General features: G+C 38.1%; 1 protein-coding gene across 1 annotated transcript in view; it reads left to right on the forward strand.

The window, feature by feature from the left end:
• Vwc2 (von Willebrand factor C domain containing 2) overlaps positions 1-24191 on the forward strand; it is a 154821-nt gene that overhangs the window by 17178 nt on the left and 113452 nt on the right. The window contains exon 2 of the mRNA XM_026403667.2: positions 10167-10296. Coding sequence (XP_026259452.1) covers positions 10167-10296 — 130 coding nt within the window. The remainder of the gene's footprint in view (positions 1-10166; positions 10297-24191) is intronic.

Below are 24191 nucleotides of genomic sequence, written 5' to 3' on the forward strand. Positions count from 1 at the left end.
GTCTTAGTCCACAGAAGGCCACCATCATTTCTTAGAGCTCCAGCTCGAGGTAAGGCAGAACATCATGATGGAAGAGTGTGGCAGAAGGAAGCAGCTTACATCATGGTGACCGGGAAGCAGAGAGACTCTAACTTCAGATACAAAATATAAACCCCATAGCCACACTAGCAATTAACCACTTCCTCCAGCCACACCCCACCTGCCGCTTGTCACTGCTCAGTTAATCCCATCAGGGATTAATCCACTAATTGGATCAAGAAACACAATCCAATCATTTCTCCTCTGAACCTTCTTGTATTGTCTCACTTGTGAGCTTTTGGGGGCTATCTCACATTCAAACCATAACATCCTGGGACTGCAATGCCAGACCTGCAGGAATTGGCCTGAAGCCACATGCAGGTTAGGGAACAGATCTTGCCTGCCACCACCTGCCTGGACCTGAAGATCTCAGTGCATCCTGGAATCCAGCCCCCAGCAGTTAATACCATGGACACCCTCTGAGGGGTCCTAATGGGGTGTTAAATGGTGATGACATTCTCTGCCCTCTCTTTGAATCCCCAAGGAAGGGCTTCAGCCCAGAGGAACTTCATCACACCCCTCTATCAGGTGGCTACCAGATGGGGGTAATAAGTGGGATTTAGGGTATTTCCTGGCATACATTAGGTATTTACCAAATATATTTGGATACAGAATGAATATTTAAACATTTTTTGTACAAAATATCAAGTGTGCTTAAATAATATGCATATGTTCAGTTACCACATGTTACTCCAGATGCTGTCATTTTGTCCCATTTGTTTCTATTTTAATGAAATAAAAAGTTACAGATAAAACTAAATCTCACCAGGTGCAGTGGTGCATACCTGTCATCTCAGCAACATGGGAGGCTGAGGCAGGAGAACACAAGTTTGAGACCAACCTCAGCAAGGCCCTAAGCAACTTAGTAAGACCCTATCTCAAAGAAACAAAAATGGGCCGGGGATGTGGCTCAGTGGTACAGATCTTGCCTGGCACACATGAGGCTCTGGGTTGCATGCCCAGCACCAATAAAATGTTTTTGAGATTCATAGCTTTTTTGCATGCATAATAATGCATTAATTTTTGCCTCTTTCTTATATTCCAGCTCTTACTAATGAATGTCAGTGGTTACTAAGTTTTTTTTTCTTTATTCCAAGCTGTTACAGTTTTAGATTGTCTGTATAAACAGGACTCTATTATTTTATTTCTGAGTTTTTAACCAACTGAGAAATGACACCAAGTCAGGCATTAGTGTCCTAGGCTTGATATGCAGCTAGATGGATGGCATGTCACCAGCAGATCAGGAGCATATCTGTACCTCCATAGTCAGAGCAACTACAGAGCCCACATATAACAGAGCACCTGCAAGCCTACTGAAAGTGGGGTACAGATGTCATCTTCCATTGACAAGCTGACATCCAAAGTTATCAAGATCAGAGGGGCCAAGCAGAGCTGGCTGCAGAGTTTCTTTGAATACCCACTCCTAGAGAGACATAACTGAAAACAAGAAATGGAGGGATTTTTGCATTCCTGACCCTTCCATCATGACTTCCTGTTTATCATGATCCAAAGTCATTGTGTCTATTTGCGTACTGACATACATAAGAATTCAGGAGCTCCTATTTGCCAAAGCTTGATGTCATCACACATTCTTCTCCTATAACTATAGAGCCTATGATACATTCTCATTTGATTTGAGTTTTCCTGATTTTGAACGTGCAGGAACATGCTTTCATATATTAATTGACTATCCAGATTGTCTCTTTTGTAAATTGCCTAGTAATAGACTTTGCTTCTTTTTCTTTTCAGTTTTAAAAAAATAATTCACAATTGATTTACAGGATGTTTCTTTTGCACAAAATGGATATTCATACTTGGCAGTTCCATCATGATAACTCCAGCAGTGACAACTGGTATTTGTTAAGTGTTGTATGTTTTAATTCATTTCAGCCCCCGCAATAATCCTTTGAGCTCAACACTGTTATTATATTAGCCATCTTTTTATTGATTTTTTAAAAAAATGACAGCAAAATGCATTTCAATTCTCGTTACATGTATACAGCACAATTTTTCATATCTTATTGACACCAATTCATGTCTTCATACATGTACCTTGGATGATGATGTCTATCACATTCCATCATCCTAGCTAATCCCCTCTCCCCATCTTTATATCATGATAACAAAATATCTCAAATAATTATCTTATAAATAGATAAGGTTTACTTGGGCTTACAATTTGGGAGGCTCCAGTTCACAAATGATTTGACCCATTGCTTTTGGGTCTGCGGGGAAGTAGCACATTGTGGTGGAGCAAAACCATTTACTTCATGGTCAAGAAACAAAAGAAAGCATGGAAGAAACTGAGGCCCCACACTCCTCTTCTGGGATAGGCCCCCAGTGACCTAAAGACCTCCTGCTGGGCTCCATCTTTTAAAGAATCCATCCCTAACAATAGTGCCTCCCTGGGGTCTAAGCTTGTAAACATGGACTTTTAGAAGATGTTTAAGATCCAAACTATAAAAGTTATTTCCAATTCACAGGTGTGGACATTAAACTACAGCAATGTTCAGTTACTTTCCAATAATTACACCAATAAGTATGCTGGATTTAAACCCATGCTGGTTAGCTGAACTGTCTTTGGCCTTTATGATACAGTATGTGAGCTCAGCAGGCAGGTAACTACAGATGTTGGAACTAGAAGGCACTGAAATAAATGTTGCTTATGATTGAACAAGAAATTGTTGGTTAGCAAAGATCTAGGTTGACCTTGTTTTATCATGCAATAACCATGAGCACCACAGTCCCCACCCCAGCATGTACAGGATGTGTTCCCAGTCTCTTCCCTCTCTCCCTGCTATGTCTGCTCTGCTGCTGTACCTCTTCATCATGATTATATTCAGTCAGTTTTGAATAGGCAGCATACTCTGAATATTCATCTCCATCCTTCAGCCTCTTGTCTACGTAGCTGTCTTTTCTGCTCTACCTGCCCAGTCCTCCTCACCCACCTTGACCATATTCTAGCTTGTTCTCTGACCAGTCATTCCATCAGAAGTGAAAATTTGCCTTAGGAACTCTCAAAAAGCACATAGCATTTGACATATTCTGCCATCTTATTAGTTTCTCCTCCAGATATTGACTACAGGGTATTTGAGGTGAGTGATTTAGGTATTACTTTGTATCTCTCTCTAACAGATTCTCAAGAGGGCTTGTAGCTAGGTTTGTTGCAGTCTTATACAATTGGTGTATGGAGGGATGGAGGGTGCATGATGCCACTGGAGGAGGCCCTGCCTTTGTTGATGCTGTAGGTCCCACATGTAGAGTTTCCATTCTGCAAGATGAAATACATTTCTTTCATATTTGGAATTGAAAAATAGTTTGTCAATTTTGTAAGTAAGAAATTTTGAGCCTCCATTTATTCTGCAGAAAATTTTTAGTTGTTTAAAGAAAACTTGAAAGAGAATAGAGGGTTAAAATACAGGAATTAGGTAGACTATGTTGTAGTTGCTGTAGAAGGTTCTGAATTAGAAACAGTCTTGAAGTTCTGTGTGCTCTAAGGCTTGGAATTAACCTACTTGATTTCTACATATGCCTTACATACAAAATCAGACCTCTTCTTTCAAGTCATTGCTTTAATGTTTTTATAGTAGTGTCTGCATATTCTATTCCATCTATGGGTTAAATATATAGGTCTTGATGCCTTTCAATCGACAGATTTGTTTTTATCTGTATCCCACCCTATCCTTAGGTGTGGTCATCTAATTCTTACGTACTTTGTGAAGTGCTGGGCAACCCTTCTTGAACCAAAGCTGTAGGGTTTTTGTTGTTGTTGTTGTTGTTGTTGTTTTGTTTTTCATCATGTACTGTGCAAGCTAATCTTACCTTTTTATCCAACAATTTATTTCTTGATTTAGTCAAAACTTATTGACTGTATTAGTCTGTTTCCACTCCTGTAATAAAATGCCTAAGGCTGAGTAAAGTGTAAAGAAAAGAGGGTTATTTAGCATATGGTTTTTCAGGCTGAAAATTTAAGTTTGGGTGACCTCATTTGTCTGACTTTGTGTGAGGGCCCCATAGGAGATATTGTCACAGTGGCTGTAGCATATGTGAGAGAAAGAGATCACATGGTGACACAGAAAGCCAGAGAGAGAAATTCATGGGCCACCCTTGCTCTTTTTTTTTTTCCATTTTTTTAATTTGTTTTAATTAGTTACACATGACAGTATAGCTGTGTTACCACAAGAACTGCCTTAACCATTTCACAGGTAGCACGGCAAATGACTTAACCACTTCATACGAGGCCCCACCACTTAAAGGTTTCACCACCTTTCACAGGAACCACTGGGCAGTAAACCACATGCAAATGTAGCAAGCAAGTAAATGACTGAGTCTTGGCTTTGGGTCTGGAGTTGCAGAGTCCAGCTGGCCACCATGCTGCACAGACTAGGATTAGGGAACTAATAGACGGAGGCTTTGTACTGTGTGCCTGGCCAACTTCAGGGGGTTCAGGGACCAAAGTCCTTTCAAGGAGGAAGTGATTGGAAGAGAATGATAGGAAGGAAATAGGCAGGGCAGATTCCAGTGTTTTTTCTTTGTCATTATGATAATTCTATTTTGTGGTCATTGCAGAATCAAAGAATTTGGAGGTTAGAAAAATAAACACCACTTCTCTACTGATAAAAATGGGGAGAAGAGTTCATTTCATGTTGAATAATTTTAGTTGAGAAAAATCTGTACAGGAGCCTGTTGCCTCGTGCTTCTCTTTCTTCTCTGTGTTTAAATTAATCCCATTTATGAAATCATTACAATTATTTAGGAAATTATTCTGGGATTTTCATGCCTCCCATTTGTCGTCTCTTGAGTTTTCAGCCTGGAATTGTTCCCTGGCTACAAGAACCAGTGCATTTTGCAGCAGTGGGATTTCATGGCACCTACTCCAACAGTTCACAATAAACATCTCCAGTTTGGAAGGAAGTGCAATGGTGGTCACCACATGGGTGACAGGATTGTTGACCTGGGCATCTCATCTCTTCCTTCTTTCCCATGAAATGACCTTTCGTGGTCATTTAGAACAGGAAGATGTGTTAAACTGGATTTTTAAAAAGTATGTTGCATTCCAAAGTGGGTGGGTATTCTGATGGGTGATTAGGGAATGCTGCTGAACAGACAGAAAAGAGCAGAAAGAAGTCCTGGAAAAGACTTCCTACTTCCCACAATGCAAAGAGATTTGAGACATGGATAAGAATAGATAAAAATTTACCCAGCTCTCTGCAATATTTCAGAACCTGGCTCTCATGGTTAAAATGATTATAATCACAGTTATTAACCAAGGAAACATTTCCTACTGATGGCTGCTTAATTGCACCTGAGTTACTTAATGTTACCTATATGTGACAAAATATAAAAATTATTTTATATTACTTACATAAAGTTATTAGTCCCCAAATCTCAACCCCTTACCATCATATGGGGATTCATGTGTTGGAGGGTGATGGAGGCATGGTCCCTACTCTGGCAAAGTTGAGGTGCATTTAAGATGGGGGGGGGTTCATTTCTCCAGGAGGTGGTTAGGTCATATACAGGTACTTAATTTATGTTTAAAGTACTTCCGTTAAATGGTATTCACTTTATAAGTCTCATTTTATATTTAAGAATCATTTCATCCTACATTACCCACATCTACTTCATTGTTCAGAAGTAGAGTCAATATTTATTGTACAGTCCCTGCTGCTTATAGACATATGATGTAGACATAAATGATTACTAAGGACAATAAGGGTCTAACTAATTGGGAGCCATTCTGTTTTAATTACCACTGAGTTCATATTTTGACCAAGGCTGTACTATCCATATTGTGGACATAGTTGTTTCATTGAAAAAAGTATTCCCATATCTTGTCTGTTCTTAATTGTTGTGCTTCAGGTTTGAGGGTGTATTTCTTAGATCAATTTTAAAGCACAATTTTTTGTAAGCACAGTCAGTGTGGCAGCTATGAAAGCCACATGAATGGATAAATGAGAAGGAACTTCACCATTAGCTGAGAGATTGCATGTGGAGGCCAGGTCCAGCATGCACACCTTCGTTATTCTCCCTTAAACCCCATCCGTTTCTCACATTTCTCCCTGCAATAACAAAGGACTGGCCTCAGGAGTAAAATAAATGAATGAAATGTCTTTATTTTCACCGCCATTTGGGAGGAACAGTATCCTTTGCATCCAGCACAGTAGGTGCCCTGAGGTGCTGAGCAGACTCTTTGTTGGAATGGTGGGTACCTGTGCTGTAAGGAGGCCAGGCCATGGTCTCACTGAGTCTTTGTGGGCTGCACTGGAGTACTCAAGGCTTGGATTTCAGTGGGAAATCTTCATATGCCACATGGTAAGTCCAAGCAAGAGTGGGTGCATCTTCCTCTGCTGGCTGCTCAGTTCACATAAGCGCAGGCTTGAGTGTTGATTTTGTCTTGTTTCTTAACTTAGCAACATTCCCTACACTATCTGAGAGTCATGGGAGACATGGATACAAGCCCAGGTGAAGCCTTCATGGAGGGCCAGGCCCCAGCTCTTCCATTTTAGGGTCAAAGTTGGCTTCCCAGAGGAGGACTCCTTTTAATGTTATCAGTGGTGAATAGGAGTTTATCAGATGTGAGCTTTACTGGGAACAGATCAGCATGGGGAGCAGACATGTATGAGAATATTTTTTTTTCAATGAAACAACTGTGACTACAACATGGACAGCACAGCCCAGGTAAAGCAAAGACTGGGTCAGTTGTGCTCAGTAGTATTATTGATCTCTGAAGACAAGGACCCAATGTTATTTTTGTCTGTTAGGTCAATGCAGGGCTGATTAGTTGAGTAGAGTCCAATCAATGACCCAATCCTGTCACACACAGGGGTGGTGAGGCCTACAAGACAGTCCAAACATAGTCTCTGAGCCCATGAGGCAGGTCTCACTAAGAAGTGGGTTGTGTGTTGGGTTTGGGGGTGGCCAGGCCCTAGGATTGCACTGTCTCACAAGAGGTGGGGGCTTCTGCATAGTGAAGGCAGACTTCTGTTTTGTGACTTGAGTCCTGGGCAAGGGCTGTGAGAGCCTGTCATCAAACGAGAAGCTCTGGTTTCTATGATCCAGGTGCGTGTGGTTAACAGGAAGGCTTTAGCCCAGATGAGAGTAGGACTAGAAGGCATGTGGCTGGCATCTGATGGAACCACAGAGTTTTGTAACTTGTTCTCAGCGGCCTTCCTTCACCAGAACTAGGCAGCTGAACCTGGGGTACGAGTAAATAGGACCCCAGTAGGGGAGCCGGTGAAGGTAGACTGGGAGCAGGGGACACACTCATGGTAATACTAATTCTAAGCATTGACTCTGATTTTTGAGAAGTGAACAAATCTCTAAATAATCAAATTAGGATTTCTAAATATTTAAGACCATAAAACTCATCATCAGCTTTTTGATAAAATTGCCGAACCTTTAAGAAAATAGTACCCCATTGTGTTTGGCTGCGTTTGAGTGGGTTCCACAACATGGTGTGGAGAAATTGCAGCTCTGAGGTGGTGACCCTAAGAGTTTCCTTCTCAGACCAGGTTCCCTGCCCCCTTCATGAGGGCATGTCCCTCATGGGAAACTGCTACTGGTTCAGGGCCTCCTGCCCAGCTATCTGGGGTCATTTGATTTGTAGTTGCACACTTTGCTCTGTGGTCCTGCTCTTTTCCTGGAACTATACTTATGAACATGACATAGGGTCCATTCCCCCTCCTTTCGAATTCACAGCTAGATAGATGCTTTTTATTCTCTCCCTGGAGTACCGCCAAGGTGAGGGGTAGGAGCTAAGTTGTGCAGCTTTCTGAGAACAGATCCAAATATTTGACCCTCTTTTACCCCTAACCCCAGCCACCTCTACTGCTCTCTATGGGGTCTGGCTTTCTATCTCTAATCCACACCATCTTGGATATCTGACTTGTGCCAAAATCCATTTAGTTGAAGGCTCCAACATGCGATAACGCATACCTCTGACAACTCAAGGTCTCTGCTTTTAATACTCAGAATCTTTTCTTCCTCCTGCTTGCTGTGTATGTCTGCCCTTGAGGCAGAGGTGCTGCAATCTGAATGAGGGAAATGGTAGGAGGTGAAGGTAAATAAGACCACGTGGCAACAGCAACCAAGAGAAACACTAATTATGGTAGCAAAACCCAAAAAACTTTGTTGTGTCAAAAATATTTCCCTAAAACATGCTTTTTTTATATTGTTGTAAGTTTGATTTTAACTTCTAAGACTGTTTTGTAAACCAGGTCAATATTTTGTCCCGGACTGAAGTTTTCCAAAGTTTCCTTTCTTTTCTTTTTCTTTTTTTTTTTCCAAGCATGCATGCACACACATGCATACACATGCACACACAACACACACACAAACACACACATTCACAGACACACAAAAACATACACACAAGTACACATATATTCGTCCTGGCTCCCAGGCAGGTTGACTCTGGCCTAGGGCAAACATACATTTAAACCCAAAGCTTGAATGTATCTGCCAGCATTTAACTGTACCTGTTTGAGCTTCTACTTTATGCAATAACTAGTGTGTTGATCACAGATCACTAGTCTGTCTCAAAATAAAACTTAAAAAGGGCTGGGATGTGGCTCAGTGGGTAAGTCCCCCTGTTTGTTTGTTTGTTTGTTTGTTTGTTTGTTTGTTTCTGATTGCATTGCATAGAAGAAGCATCTGTCACATCTGTAGGTGTTACTTGTGTTTTTTGCCCCACAAGTGATATTTGTATCATGTTGTGGTATACACAAGTCAAATGGTGTCTCCCTGCTCCTGAGAAGACAGGAAACATGGCTTCACAAACCTGTTTCACATGATCATTGTATTTCAAAGTGCAGCTTTCAATCTACGGTGTCTACTTCTGATGGCCAGGACTCTATGTGCTGTTTTTGCCTTGTCCTGGGTCAACCCAGATCAGAAATTACCCAATGTTTCCAGGAAATAAATTATGCACACTGTACCCTGCACTGCTGCAGGAGGGCTCAGTTGGCAGTTACTGCAGTTCCTGTGCGATCTCTTCAGGAATGGCCGTTGTGCTTGACTTGTCTGGTGTCAAAAGGTAGAGTTTAGGCCAATACCTAGAGAGTCCAGAGGCAGATGGCAGCCTAATATCTAGAACAGCATAACACTGGATGCTGGAAGGAAATATCACCCAGGGCCTTGGAGGAAAGTGGAACTGCCGTGGGATTACAGTCAGGAGCCCCAGGTGGAACCAAGGCTCAACCCCTTAGGAAATTTCTGCTGCAGACAAAGTTGCCTAATACCTCTGAGTCTGAGTTTCCTCATCAAAAATAGGGCCAGTAATTGTAGTAGAGTTGTGTTGGCATTAATGAATTCAGACATAACTTTCATACAGCCCCTCACAAGAGGCTTGGCCCATTTTCTCCTCCTTTCACCTCTTTCCTGCCTTCCCTGTTCTAGTGTGTTCATAACCAGAAACCTTGGAAATGCTCCATGCTAGGTTGGGCGGTGACTTGCCAGGGCTACAGAAGAGGGATTATTCATGATGAATGGCTGGGCCAGAAATCAGGAGCAATTTATTATTTGATCAATCTTTCAAAAAAGCAAAAGCATTTTTTCAAAAGGCGGCTAATAGAGAAGCCCAGTCATTACATGACTAAGCACTTTAGATGCTCTCTCTCGTTGGATGTGAGAGCCATGTGTCCCCAGTGAATGGATGTGTACATACAGTGACCTGCTAAACACCCAAGGTGTCTATGTCCACACTTGGAAAACTGCTGGACATGTCAATTTTTTTTTTAATATTCCTAAAACAGCCAGGCTCAGTGGCACAGGCCTGTGATCATAGTGATTTGGGAGACTGAGGCAGGGGGATCATGAGTTCAAAGCCAGCCTCAGCAACTTAGTGAAACCCTGTCTCAAAATAAAACATAAAAAGGGCTGGGTATGTGGCTCAGTGGGTAAGTCCCCCTGGGTTCAATACCTGGTATTGAATATATATATATATATATATATATATATATATATATATTTCCCCCCAAAACATTTGATGTCTGATGTCTTTACAGAAAGTTTAGGAGAATAAAAATATGACCTCATAAAGCACAGCTTGAGGGAGATATGATCTGACCGGTGGACTTGTGTTTCAGGTGTCTCCATGTGAGAGGTGCCGCTGTGAAGCCAACGGTGAAGTGCTCTGCACAGTGTCGGCTTGTCCCCAGACAGAGTGTGTGGACCCCGTGTATGAGCCTGACCAGTGCTGTCCCATCTGCAAAAATGGTATGTGGAATGCCTGTCGGTGACAGGGTGCACCTCTGAGTCCACCATGCATTCTACTCTCTACTTCATGGTAGAAGGAACGTGTACGGATATCTGAGCTTAAATAGAAGTGTCCACACACGCACAAGCATGTGTATGTGACCTTCAGGTCACAGGGTATGGTTGGGACTTGCTGTGTATCAAGGCATTCCCTGTCTTATTGGTGTCAGCCCCATTTTTATGGATGTTAAGAAATTCTTAGGGAAGAAATTCAATTTCCACTATCAAGGAGAGTCACTTATTTTAATTTAGCTTTGTTTGTTCTTGCAAAGCTGTTTCTTTCTTTCCAAGACAAATCAAACATGCTGGTTGAGCTCATTTACTTTTCATTACTAAGTGAATTAAACTTGGAACATAATTGAATATTTTTCATAAGCAAATTAGGCAGGGAGAGAGACCCCGGTTCTCAGGAAGAGCCAGTGGTTGATCAGAAGCCATGCCTGCTTCATGAAAAGAAATGGCAAGATGCCCTTAGTGCTGAGTTACCATGGACAGGGATTTCTTTTTCTGAATAACTAGGATTGTCTGTACCTGAGTCACTGGGTATCATTCTCCACGAGGGAATATAATGAGAGCCAGAATGGGTGAGAAGTATGGCTCAAGAGGGAGATTTGGCAAGGAGAAGAGAGTACCTTGGAAGAGAGCAGAATCAGGAATCACAGCTGCCATCTTCAGGATCCGATGGTTGTGTGTGACAAGAGGGTCTGGGTCTCCTAGATGTCGACACATGGTGTATGCTTCTGGTACTCTGTGTGGGAGCATTTTGGGCTAATTTGTGTCCTCTGCCTGCTGGACCAAGGCTTGATGACTTTGTGATAATGGGCTTTGTAAGTTGCAGACAAGCTCTGGGAGCATGGTTTACACAGGTGTTAATGGTGTCCTCGGCAACTCTGTGAATCTGCAATCATGCCAATCATACATGGATCGGGAAGTACCGTGGAAGTCTTTGACTGGGTACATACACCCAAATTGCACCACAAAGCATTGTAACACACTTCAAATATGTAAGCAAATCAGGAAATGAAATAGCTTTTGAGAACAGACTTGTCAAAGCATGACTGTTGTAGTAGGAATGCAATAATTACCAGGTTGCCATGTGTATAGTCCTCTGAATGTAAGTGGACAGTGACCAAAGAAAAATGACACAAAGTGTAATTCATGAGGGGTTGGCTGTTCTTTAGTGCATGTTTATTATGAAGAAACCATGAGGATAATTCCATAAAATGAGAATGTGAAACTTTGGACATAGAGTATGTTCTTTTAAAAAATGATGTTGAAAAATTACAGTAAGGTAGAGGGGACATCAATACAGTTTATATTACTAGCATAAATTGGTAATAATGGGGTGGGGTGGAGTTGGGGAAGGAGAAGCAGGTAGAGGCCAGGGGAGTCTCCTTGGGATTGGGATGTGGCAATACAGCGACACTGTGAAGAGTTGGCCTACACCTCAGGACTGTTGGGAATGGTGAAGATAGGATTCTCATAGAGTTCCCTGTGTGGAGAACTGGGACCAGAGAATAACTCCTCATTGAGTCAGATGAGATTTAGCTAATGATTTAAACACTGGTGGCTGAAATACTTGGCATTTTAAGTGCCCAAAATATTTCATACTTTTCTTGGTTAGTTATGGTTAGAAACCAATTTTGGCATTAAAGAGTCATGGATGGAATCCTGATTTGGAACAATAGGTAGGAAGTCAGAATTTCAGTCCTTGGGTCTGTTTTATCTGCCTTTCCCAGAAGAAAAATTTCAGACCAATGGAAAAGCTGAAATAATTCTACAATGAGTAATTATATACCCTTCTCTATATTTGCCTCTTGTTGATGTTTAGCCATATTTACTTCCTTTGTCTTTTCACCTCACAACCCAGCTCTGAAAACCAGTACCATCAGTGTATTTACTCGTTTGTTCTGTCCCATAATATGCAGAGTCATTTCTGTTTACCCTACCACCAACATGAAACCTAACCAGTAGAGATCAAGAGTTCTTTGCAATTCTTTTATCCTAGTTAAGGTACAGAGTCAGAAAATATTTGAATTAATTCTTTGTCATGTTAAAATTTATGAAGATATAATTTTTTTCTGTTTGCATTCAACTTTTGCATCATTTAAGGTATCATTTTACTTATTTATTTATAGGTACTGGGGATTGAACCCAGGGACAGTCAATCTCTGAGCCATATCTTCAGTCTTTTTTTTTTTTTTAATTTGATTTTGAGACAGGGTCTTGCTAAGTTGACCAGACTGGCCTTGACCTTGGAATCATACTTCCTCAGCTTTTCAAGTCACTCTGGATTATAGGTGTACACTACCATGCCTGGCAAGTATTTTTTTTGTGTGTAGGCAAAATGTGTTTGAAAATGTGTTTTATTATTGGATTGATGGTTTAGGAAGAGAGTAGAAGGCAATCCACCTTGATGATAAACTTCCAAGTGTTCACCCTTCACCTCTATAGTTTGAGAAACAGCACAGGTCAAAATTAGACATGGTTTTTAGGGCGACAGTTGAGAGATTTCTTAGAAGGATGAATATTTTTAAACTAGGTTTATATTACATAAGGCTTTGTATTAAGAGACTTGAGCCCATTTTATCAAAACATCCACCAGTTTTTATTTTCAAGACTACAACTAAAAATAAGTTGGAATGTATTTAATTATGTACATATTTTGAAATTTTGTTCTGTTTACCAGAGAGAACTTGGCTTTAAGCTGTATCCAGTTGTCGGGTACTCTGACTTTGATGGGTCAAATCAAGTATAGAATTTTGAGCAAAAGTGAATTGCTCAAAAATGAAAGCCGATTCTGTCAGAAGTGAATGCTCTGTAGTAATGGACTGAGGTTAATGAATAATTTACAGTAGTCCAACCTTGACACCACACACACACACACACACACACACACACAAATAATGTTTTTATAAAAAGGATTCTATCTGAATATTGAAAATTAGAATACATCAAAAAGAAAGAAATGCTTTATATGAAATTAAATTCGAGGATAGAATTAGCTTGGATGAAGTACCAAGGTTCTAACTCTTGATCTCTGCAGACCAGCCTCTCCTCCTCATTTCTTGACCTATGACATTAAATAGCTTTTTCTCCCAATCGAAGGAAAATTACAGTTCACTGTGAGCTGCCAAAGTCCCTTGCATCAAAGGAGCAAAAGTTTGAAATGAAGAATGTCTTGAATATAAATAAATGATCACAAATCAAATACAGTTTAATATATTCACTTTGCTGACTTGTGTAGATCAGTCTCCCAAGGTTTTTCTTTTGATAAAATGGATGTTCTGTGGTTGAGTTTGTTTGGGTTTTTTTGTTTGTTTTGTTTTGTTTTATTCTCTTTTTCTTCCCGCACAATGATGTAAACAGCAAGTATCATATTGACTTTCAAGGATTCAGGTTTTCTCTGGTGATTGATGTACTTCAGAAGTTCACAGCACCCTTTCCATTTAAGCCCCTGGGTCTCAGATGTGCTTGTCAGCATTAAGTAGGCCTGAGGTTCCCATTAGTGATCAGTAGGCCTCCCTTTGGCATGTGTACAGCCATCTTACTTTATGGATACCAAGGAAGAGAACCGATAAAAAGCAGGAATCGGTGGTGTAGTATGAATGCCGTGTTAGCTATGCATCTCAAAGGCAGAAGATGGTACCTAAGGGGCGTGTGATGTATACCAGCAGCACAAAGGCACTAGATACAAAGATTACATCTCTCCCAAAGGTCTCACTGCTACTTGATGGTAGTTATTTGAAGCTTTATTTTCATAGGAAAATAAATATAGCTGTTTGGGGGAGGAAAATAAAAAACATTTATGAAAAGGATAAGATGAACAATGAGCTTTCAAATGAGTAGATGTACTGCTATGGAAATTATGTGAGACGCACTGACTGAGAATTAAGCAAGAATTTTCTTTCGGTTGTTTGTTTTCTTGTGTATCTCAGAGAAGGATAAGTTCATAGTTAAAATTCATGGAGTGAGTTCAACAAAACCAAATGGGATGCTTATGGGTGGGTGTGGGTATGTTTCAGATGAAGATTCTCTCATAAAAGCCCCCTCGAATATGGCCTTACCATGGAATACTTCCAAAATTTTCACCAAGGAAATAATATCCTATCATAAAGAAACGCTCATCATTATTTACAGATGATATGATTGTGCCCATAAGAAATACAGGAATTCCCAAATATCAAAATAAATAGTTAATTGTAGTAAGGTTTTTTAGCAATGTTTAAAAAAAAGCTGTATTTCTATATGAGCACAAAAAATGTAGAAATGCATTAAAAACTACAGTTTCAAATAACATTATGTATATTAGATTAAATAAATCCGACTAAATTTTGTAAGATCACTACAGTTAAAAATCATAAAAGTTTTATTGAGAAATTCAAGAATCCCTGAGGAAATGGTGACATACAACATATTCACAACAGACTCAATAATGTAAAGAAGTCAAGCTGATTCAAATTTATCTATTGATTGAGCGCAAGTCCAGTAAAAAATTTTAATGATTATTATTAAATTTTTTTGTGCATGGAAAATACTAGATTGGTTCTAAACTCCAAATGGGAATATAAGAGTTAAAAGTAGCCCAGTGAAAAATTGAAAAAACAGTAAGCCTGGAAAGTGTATATGACGAGAGAGATTAAGACTCAAAGTCACAATAAGTAACATACTGCAATATGGTCTAAAAGACTGACAAATGGAGCAGAATTGAGTTGAAAAGAGCTGTGTATGTAAGATCAGCAGCTTTATGTCTAAGCTGATACTGCAGGATAGTAGGCAAAAGAGTAGTCATTCCAATGATTGGTGTTCAACCACAAATAGGTAAATAAATTCCCTACAGATTATAGATTTAGATATTAAGGCTAATACAATAATGCTTTTAGAGGAGAACATCTTCATGATTTTGCCTAGATGATGATTAATTTTAAAAGAACACTAAAAGGATGGGTGTGATGCTACATACCTGTAATCCCAGTGGCTCCAGAGGCTGAGGCAGGAGGATGGCAAGTTCAAAGACAGTCTCAACCACTTAGCAAGGGCCTAAGCAATACCCCAACTCAAAATTTAAAAAATAAAAGGCACTGGGGATGTAGCTAAGTGGTTAAGCGCCTCTGGGTTCAATCTCTGGCTAAAAACAACAACAACAACAAAAACAAAAACACTAAAATTATTAACCATAAAGAAAGAATTAATAAATTTGACTTTTATTAAAATTAAAAAGCTTCATTCATCAAATAATACTATTAAACAAATGCAAGGTAGCTTACATATTTGGAGAAAATATGTCATGGATATATCAGAAAGGTATCTATTTAACAATTCCAACACATCAAAATAAAGCAAAGAGATATAAAAGAGAGAAAAATACAGAGTAGATTCCCAGCTCTGTCCATTGGTACCTCTTTCCCATTCTTCTCATCAGAGGGATGCATTTTCTCACTGAGTTTTAGGTACTTAGTCTACCACTATTTCCATCCCATTCCATTCCCATGATAGGGCCAGTCATTGTTGCAGATATGACGGAAAAAAAATAGAAAAAAAATGTAATTTCAAGGCAAACAAATTAGTGTTAACCTGGAGTAGGCTATTATAGATTAAGGTGCATCTTGTAATTCCTAGAGCAATCACTAAGATAATCAATAAAGGAATTATGCACAATGCACTAAAAAATGTATAAATTTAAAAAAGGCATTCAAGGTAAAACAGAAACAAACAAAACCCCAGGAAACAGATAGGAAACAAAATAAAAAATGTACATGGTCTCAAAACAAAGCCCCAAAATACATGAAGTAAAAATCTATATAATTCAAGGACAAATGGAAACTTAAATAATTAGAGTTGGAAATGTCAAATCGTTCATTCATTGAAGATCTAAAGAAATCTTGCAAGTTAGCAAGGGTTATTGAAGACTTGAATGACACTGTCAACAAACTTGACCTAAAGGATATGGATGAAGAATACACTACTCTGTACAATACTTATTTTTGCCAAGGGCAGATAGATATTCTTTAGGGGAAATCAAGTGTTAAGCCATAAAAACATTCTCAGTAAACTTAAAGTGCTTAGTCATAGAAAGTATGTTCTTTGAAGAGATTTTAATCAGAATTAATAGTAGAATAAAATGTGGGAAATCTGAAAATATCTGGAAGTTAAATATCATACCATAAATAACCCAGGGGTCATCGTAGAAATCACAGAGTTTTTAGAAAACATCTTGAATCTTTAATAAAATGAAAACATCATACTTGATGGGATGATGCTAAATAGGGCTTAGAAGGAAATTTAGCTCTCAAATCAACAATTTAAGCTTCTCTCCTAAGGAACTAGAGAAGAAGAGCAGATTTTATCAAAAGCATGCAGAAGAAAGAACATAATAAGAATGCAGGCAGAAATCAATAGTGTATAAATTAGAAAAGCTTAGGAGGATATTCATTATAACCAACTTAAGCAAGTTCTCTGGAAGCAATAAAATTGACAAAACCTTCACAAAACTGACCAAGAAGAAATCAGAGAGGATACACAAGTGAGGAATGAAAGAGGGCATCATTAATGATCCTTCAAAAATGAAAATTATTATGAGGCAATGTTATGGTCAGCTATATGCCAACAAATTAGACAAATGTGAAGAAAAGGAAAACTTCTTAGGAAAGCAAAAATAAAAATTCAAACTGATATCCAAAATCTTTCCCCAGATGAAAAGCCTATCTGCCTTCCCCAGAGAAATTCTACCAGATATTTTAAAAAGAAATGTCACAAGTTCTTCACAAACTGATTCAGGAAATAGAAGCACAGCACATATTTCAATTTAGTTTCTGCATTAATTATGAACTTGATATTAAAGCTACATGAGGGCATCTCACATGCACAAAGGGAAACTACATTCATTTTTTTCTTTTTTAACATAGATGGAAAACTTTTAACAAAATATTAGCAATCTGAATCCAACACCCTCAAATGAATTAAACAGTATAACAAGTGAGAATCTTTTCCAGGAATTTAAATGTGTCCGCCGAAAACTAAAAAATAAATATTAAAAAATTCTCAAAAAAAAATAAATGTGTCTTAATATCTGAAAAAATAACTAATGAAATATTCCATAGTAATAAGATAAAGGTAACAAAACTACACATGATCTCAAGAGAGGTAGAGAAGGTATTTGACAAAATCCAGCATTCATTTGTCATTCGAACTCTCGATAAACTAGGCATAAAATGGAACTTTCTCAGTTTGTTAAAGGCAACTGAGTCACAGCCAACAGCTAGCGTGAATATTCCCACGGTGCTCCTGCCTCCTAAGATCAGGAGGAAGGCAAGGATATCTATTTTCACATCTTCTATCCACTAATGAAGTAAAGGAGAAAAAGAGAGGAAGGAAGGGAGGAAAAATTAGAAAGAAAAACTGTATTTATTAGAAAACTATACTCGAGAAGTTCCAATCATCTCCCCTCACAACACTCACACTTATTAGAATTAATAAAGATTGATACCAGATGAATATACAAAAAAAATTCCTGTAGCCTATAATAGATCACAAAAATTGAATAAACATAATTCCATTTGGAATAGCATCCAAAATAATAGAATAATTAAGAATGAATGTAACAATCAATCGGAGTGCAAGACTTGGAAACCAAAACTAAAAAATATTGCTGAAAGAAATTAAAGGAGATATAAATTAATAGATATCTCCTATGTATAAGAATGAATATCTTTTCCAGTCACCGAGGCACACACCTGTAATTCCAGCAGGTTGGGAGGCTGAGACAGGAGGATTATGAGTTCAAAGCCAGCCCCAGCAATTTAACAAGGCTTTAAGCAACTCAGCAAGACCCTGTCTCTAAATAAAATACAAAAAAGGGCTGAGAATGTGGCTCAGTGGTTAAGTTTATCCCTGATTAAAAAATATATATATTGTCGAGATGGCAGTACTTCCAAAATTGAGCAGTAAATTCAATGCATTCTTATGCAAATCTGAACACACTTTATATTTCTCAGAAATGAACAAGACGACTCTAAAGTTCAAATGAATCATAAAGTATAGATTAAACAATTTTGGAAAAGTACAGTTAAAATTTTTTTAATACCTCATTTCATAACATATTTGTAAATTATCAGTCTATTGTATTGTTGCAAAGATATATATATATATATATATATATACACACACACACACACACACATACACACATATACACATACTATTTTATATATGTTATATTTATATAATCTTTGATGTATATTTTCTTGAATATTCCTCAGTTGGGAAACCAGGAAAAAAAGTTCAGGATATGCATCTTTACATATTTATTTTCAACTAGGGTAAAAAGGCACTTCAATGGAAAAAATAATTTTTTTCAACAAATGGTGTTGGAATAACTGGATAATCACAGAGGCTAAATTCATACCATCTACAAATATTACTTGTAGGTGACCCATAGGCCTAAAAATAAAGGAGAACATTCTCTTGACCAGGTTGGGAGAGTTCTTAGATTTAACATTAAAATCACAGTCTATAAAGTAGAAAACAAAACTTGAATGCATGAAAAGTATAATCTCTTGCATTTAAAAATACACTATGAAGAAAATGAAAATAAAAGCTACAGAGTGTGGGAAAATATTTTCAAATCATATATCTGAAGAAAGACTTTTATCAAGAATGTACATAGAAATTATATGACCTGAAAAGAACAAAAACCGTAACAAAAACATGGGCACAGGATTTAAGCACACATTTTAGCCAAAAAAATGAGCAAATGGCAAATAATCACAGAAGAAAATATTCGCCCTAGTAATCTTTAGAGAAATAAAAATTAAAGGCCCATTGAGAGACTACCATATTCCTCCAAATTAGTTACAATACCAAAGACAGACAAAACCAATGTTGGAAAAGATGTGGAGAAACTAGAAGCCTCAAAGCCAGGCCAGGTAGTGCTTGTCTGTATTTCCATCTCTTCAGTAATCTGAGGCAGGAGGATTACAAATTTGAGGCCAGCCTGGACAGTGAAGCTCTGCATTGGATTCCCAGGAACATAAAACAACAGCAAAACAAAAACAAAAACAAACAAACAAACAAAAAACTAGAACCCACAAACATTGAGAGTGGAATTGTCAAATGGTACATCCACTTTGGAAAACAATTTAACATTCACTGAGATATTAAACAAAATCCTTCCATACATCCCCACAATTCCATTCTAGAATTCCATCCCAGGAAAACTGAAAGTATATGTCCAACAAAGATGTGTATGCAAATGTTCAGAGCAGGATTATTCTTAATGGACAAAGAATAAAGATCTGAATGTCCACCAACTGTTGAATAGATAAACAAAATGTGGTGAATTCATACCATGGAATACTATTTAGGAATAAAAGAAAATGAACTAATGATACATGCTACAATACGAATGAACCTGAAAATCAGTATTGTAAATGAAAGTAGATCATTTGCAAAAGAGCACTGAGAGCAGAGTTAACTGACAGAATTAACTGCAAATAGGCATGAGAGAATTTATTGAGGTGATATTTATTGATTGGGTTGCTATGATGACTACACAGTTGAATAATTTACTAAAAATTAAGCTGTAGACTTACAATGGGTAAGTTTTATAGTATGTAAAGTATAGCTGAATAAAGTTGCTAAAAACTTGACAAGGTCTTTAAAAGAAAAGTAAAATTTTTCTAATTTCCTTTGACTTGTCAAGACTAATCTTGACTACATATTCTTCCATCTTTCTTCAGAAAAGATAAAATAACTTTTCTTTCCCAGTTCTGATGTCCTTGGTATTTTTTGTGAAATCTTCCTTCTCAAGCCTATCAAATCCAAAACCCTTCTAAGAATATATTATTATTACCCATATTAAAATTAAAATTTCAGATAAATTAAAGAGAGATAATTTGAGCAAAGAAAGCTTGATGAGCTGAACAACACTCAAAACTAGAAGTGGTTCTTAGAGGTCCACCCAGTAGTTGAATATTTTTTTAAATATTTTTTTTAGTTAGAGTTGGACACAATATCTGTATTTTTTAATTTATTTTTATATGGTGCTGAGGATTGAACCCAATGCCTCACACATGGGAGGCAAGTGCTCTACCACTGAGCTATAGCCCCAGCCCCACACAGTAGTTCAATCAACAAGATTTTATAGAGAGAATATGAGAGTAAAGTAGAAAAATCCTCTGATTGGCTAACATCTGGACATCTGCCTTATTGGGGGTACTGTGATGAGATATTTGCCTTATTTGAATGTGGTCTGATCAGTCGAATGCCTGTGACTGGCTGAAGTGCAGAGATGTTTGTGATTGACTAAAGTCTGTCTGTTACAAAAATCAACTTCTAAGTTATGCTTTAGTTTGTTAGGTAGGAACTTTAAGTAAGGAGATAGCCTCAGGTTAATGGCCTCCTGCTTGTTTATTTTCACACCTTTAAAAGATAGGAAATTGTGAAGAATAACACAGCATAGAAACCAAATAGAAGTCAATGGCTTTTTGTGGATTTCTATATTCTAGATCCCCCATGCATAATATGGATGTCCAGTTCCCCACACAGACTCCTTCTTTGGTCACTCTTCTCTACAGGGCAGATACTACTTCTTTTCCTTCAAGTCCTGCATTTCCTCATGTCATGGTAGGATCTTCCTTTTTATGATTCAGCTTCCCAGAATGTGGGATGGGATTGAAAATGCAAGAAGAATGAAAATCAGGAAGTGCCTCTTGGTCCATGGCAGGCACTATAGTTCTCTGAGTGGCTGACAGCAAGATACACCATCCACCTGCTCCTTCACTCCCGTGATTTGCAAAGACAGCTGAGCATCCAAATTGTCTTGAGGATAGGTTCAGACAAAAACCACCAGCTGCAGTCCTGAAGTACCTGATCCATAAGGTCTGGGTTGGGATCTGAAAATCAGCACTTTTTGTGAAACTCCTAGGTGCTCCTGATGCTGCTGGTCTGGAGACCACCTTGTGAAGACCACTGCTTTCTGGCACTCATTTTTCCCACACTCTTCTTTGTTCATTTCCTCACGGTCAGATTTAGTGAGAGAATACAGTAGAGCTGCAAGGCTTTAAACATTGAGTAAGAGCATTCTGAGACTTAACTGCATTTACAAATGCTTTCATTATGTCTGGTGTTTTTCTAGAAGCTTTAGAGTTTATAGAAATATATAACATGTAATAGTACTTTAAAATTTGAAAATATCAGGGCAGAGAGAAAATGAGCATTGAATGGCAAAGTAGGCCAGAAAATGATGCTTTGTCTTATCCCGTAAAGCGAGTTATTAAAGGTGGACATAAAATTTGACTATAAACTTTCTAGCAGCCAAAACAAAACAAAAAAGAAAACCATAATGAATAATAATAAATATTAGTTACAAAGAGAAACACAAAATTAAGCTTTTTCTTGGTAGTGAGGCTGGAAGAAATGACTTCTTAGTGAATAGATTCCCTAAAAATAAGTACATACATAAATTCAAAAATATTTAAAAGCTTTGTTCAACTCCTTCTGCTTGTATTCTTCAAAATAAGTCAAGAACCCAAGGGCTAAAATACTTTTCTAAATGTGTCTTAATTTACTTGCGGTTTGCTTTGGTGAGAATAATGATTCAGATGGCAGCACATTAATCCTCATAAAGCCCAGTGAGCATCAATTATTTATTCTTATTTAGAGAAGCATGTGAATGTCCTAGCCTCTGTGGTATGTATTTTTATTCTGTTCCTTATCAGTTCCTTAACTAGTATTAATTCTGGGTTTACTGGTACCTGTTCCAGGCTTCATGCTCAGTATTGTCAGAAGAAAGCTCAGCTAGTTCTTGGATCTTCTTATTTCTGACAACTAGATAAGAGGAAAAGCAAAGTTTGGTTTCATAAATTTTCATTCCCACCTGAGATCCTTGAATTAGATCTTTTTCCTAAATTTGAGAACAACCCAAAATGGTTTGTTTGTAAACACTGATGCAGAGTTTTATTTTTGAAACAAAAGGTAGAGAGGGATCACCCAAAAGTAGTTGCTACCAGTTTATGAAGATGACGCTCTGAGTCAAGTGCACTTTGACTATAAACTTCTTCCAGTCAGAAGGTATATGGTGCTGGTTTTGCACATACATTTCTGAGGACACAGAACAGAAACTAGTCTGCACTTTGCCTGGCCATTTCCATTTTACACAATGCCTTTGACCTTGCTGAGAACCTGCCCTGAAGTCCCTTTCCCATCTCCATTCTTTTGTAAATCACTTTCAGTCTCTGAAGACAAGTTTTCAAATATCCTAAGAAAGCTTCCATGGCCTACTTTCTAACCACTGTTAGCTATTCTCAAAACCTACCACGCTAATCACATTGATTCCGAGTATGGGCATTGTGGAGACACCACATTCTCATTTATTCAACATTGGCTTCTCCTTGTAGATTTTTGGAGAGGAATGTGCATGGATTTATAGATTTTTATTGTTTATACAAAACATTAAGGCTTATTGTTTATTTCTTTGCAAACATAAAGATGAATCAGATTTGGTGCTTTCCCTTAATGAGCTCATGGTCTAGAGGGGAGGTTGTCGTGTAAATAACTCGTGTTTGCTGTTCTACTTGAATTATGATGAAAGGTGTGGGGGAGTGAGTAATATTGCAGTAACATCACTATGAATGTGGCCTTGATTTTGAACTATTTCATTAGGGTAAATTCCCAAGAGTGAGATGATTAGGTCAAAGGCTTGGAACATTTTTATGACTCTGATATTATTGCCATGCCATTTTACAAAAGATTGTGCACATTTATAAAGCCTCTAGTTTTATTATAACCTTGGTATTCTTAAATTTAATCTATAGAAAATGGTGCCTCATTATTTCAATATTGAGAGCCTAAACTTTAAAATATCCTGGATGACATTTTTCTGTAATATACTCTCTACCTTCTTAACAAAGTAACTTCTAACATAATTTAAATGGTTCTTGATGACTGAAGGCCATTGATAGGAAAACCAATTGTTGAACTGCCCTATAATGCAGTTAGGGCTTCAGAATAAGATTTTAATTAAGTAACTTCATTTTTCTGTGTCCTTTTTGTATCTGTAAAATGGAGATATGAAATGAAGCTACATTAGTGGATGTTTGGTGACAAATGACATGATGGATTTTGAAATCCTTCTTTCATTTATCCAGATACTGACTCACCCTTTGCTGTATGCCTCAGGCAATAAAATGAAAAATAATAGTAAGACCCCCAGAAACATAGATTAGGCAAAAGAAACAGTATGAGAAGTTTTCTTCACTGCTTGAGGAGAAGGCCTGTGGGGCTATAGAAGGTGAGAATAAAAGGTGGAGTGGGCAGACCCTAGGGCACAGCACATGTCAAGGGGTGAAGTTGTGCCACCTTGGTGAACTAGAACAATCTTGTGGGCCCGAAGATGGAGCCAGAGTCAGGAAATGTGATGCAGAGGCATATGATGATCAGTGTCTAACTTATAGAGGATCTTTAGGTTTTGTTGAGAAAGTGAGATTTAATTCAGAGGCAATGAGGAGCCAAAGAAGCAATTTTAGTATAGGAGTGGTCTCAATATATTTGAATCCTACAAAGTCATTTGGTTGTAGGATTCAAAATAGAGACTATTGCAGTATTGGAGAAGGACAATGGGGTCATCAACTTGTACATGAGCAGTAGCCGTGGGGAGAAGCAGATGCATGTATAGATACTTCAGAGGTCATCAGATGCATTCATTGGCCATCTGTGTAAGGTAGGTGTCGATCAAGAGTATAAGAATGGGGATCTGGTTCAGATTTGGACAGTGGTAGAGGTGGTGGTGTAGTTCCCTGAGAAAGGAAGAATGGGAGGAAGAGTAGACCTGATGGAAGACAAAAGGCTCATAGATGCTA

Source organism: Urocitellus parryii, chromosome 3 (assembly GCF_045843805.1).
Source record: "Urocitellus parryii isolate mUroPar1 chromosome 3, mUroPar1.hap1, whole genome shotgun sequence".
Classification (NCBI taxonomy): domain Eukaryota; kingdom Metazoa; phylum Chordata; class Mammalia; order Rodentia; family Sciuridae; genus Urocitellus; species Urocitellus parryii.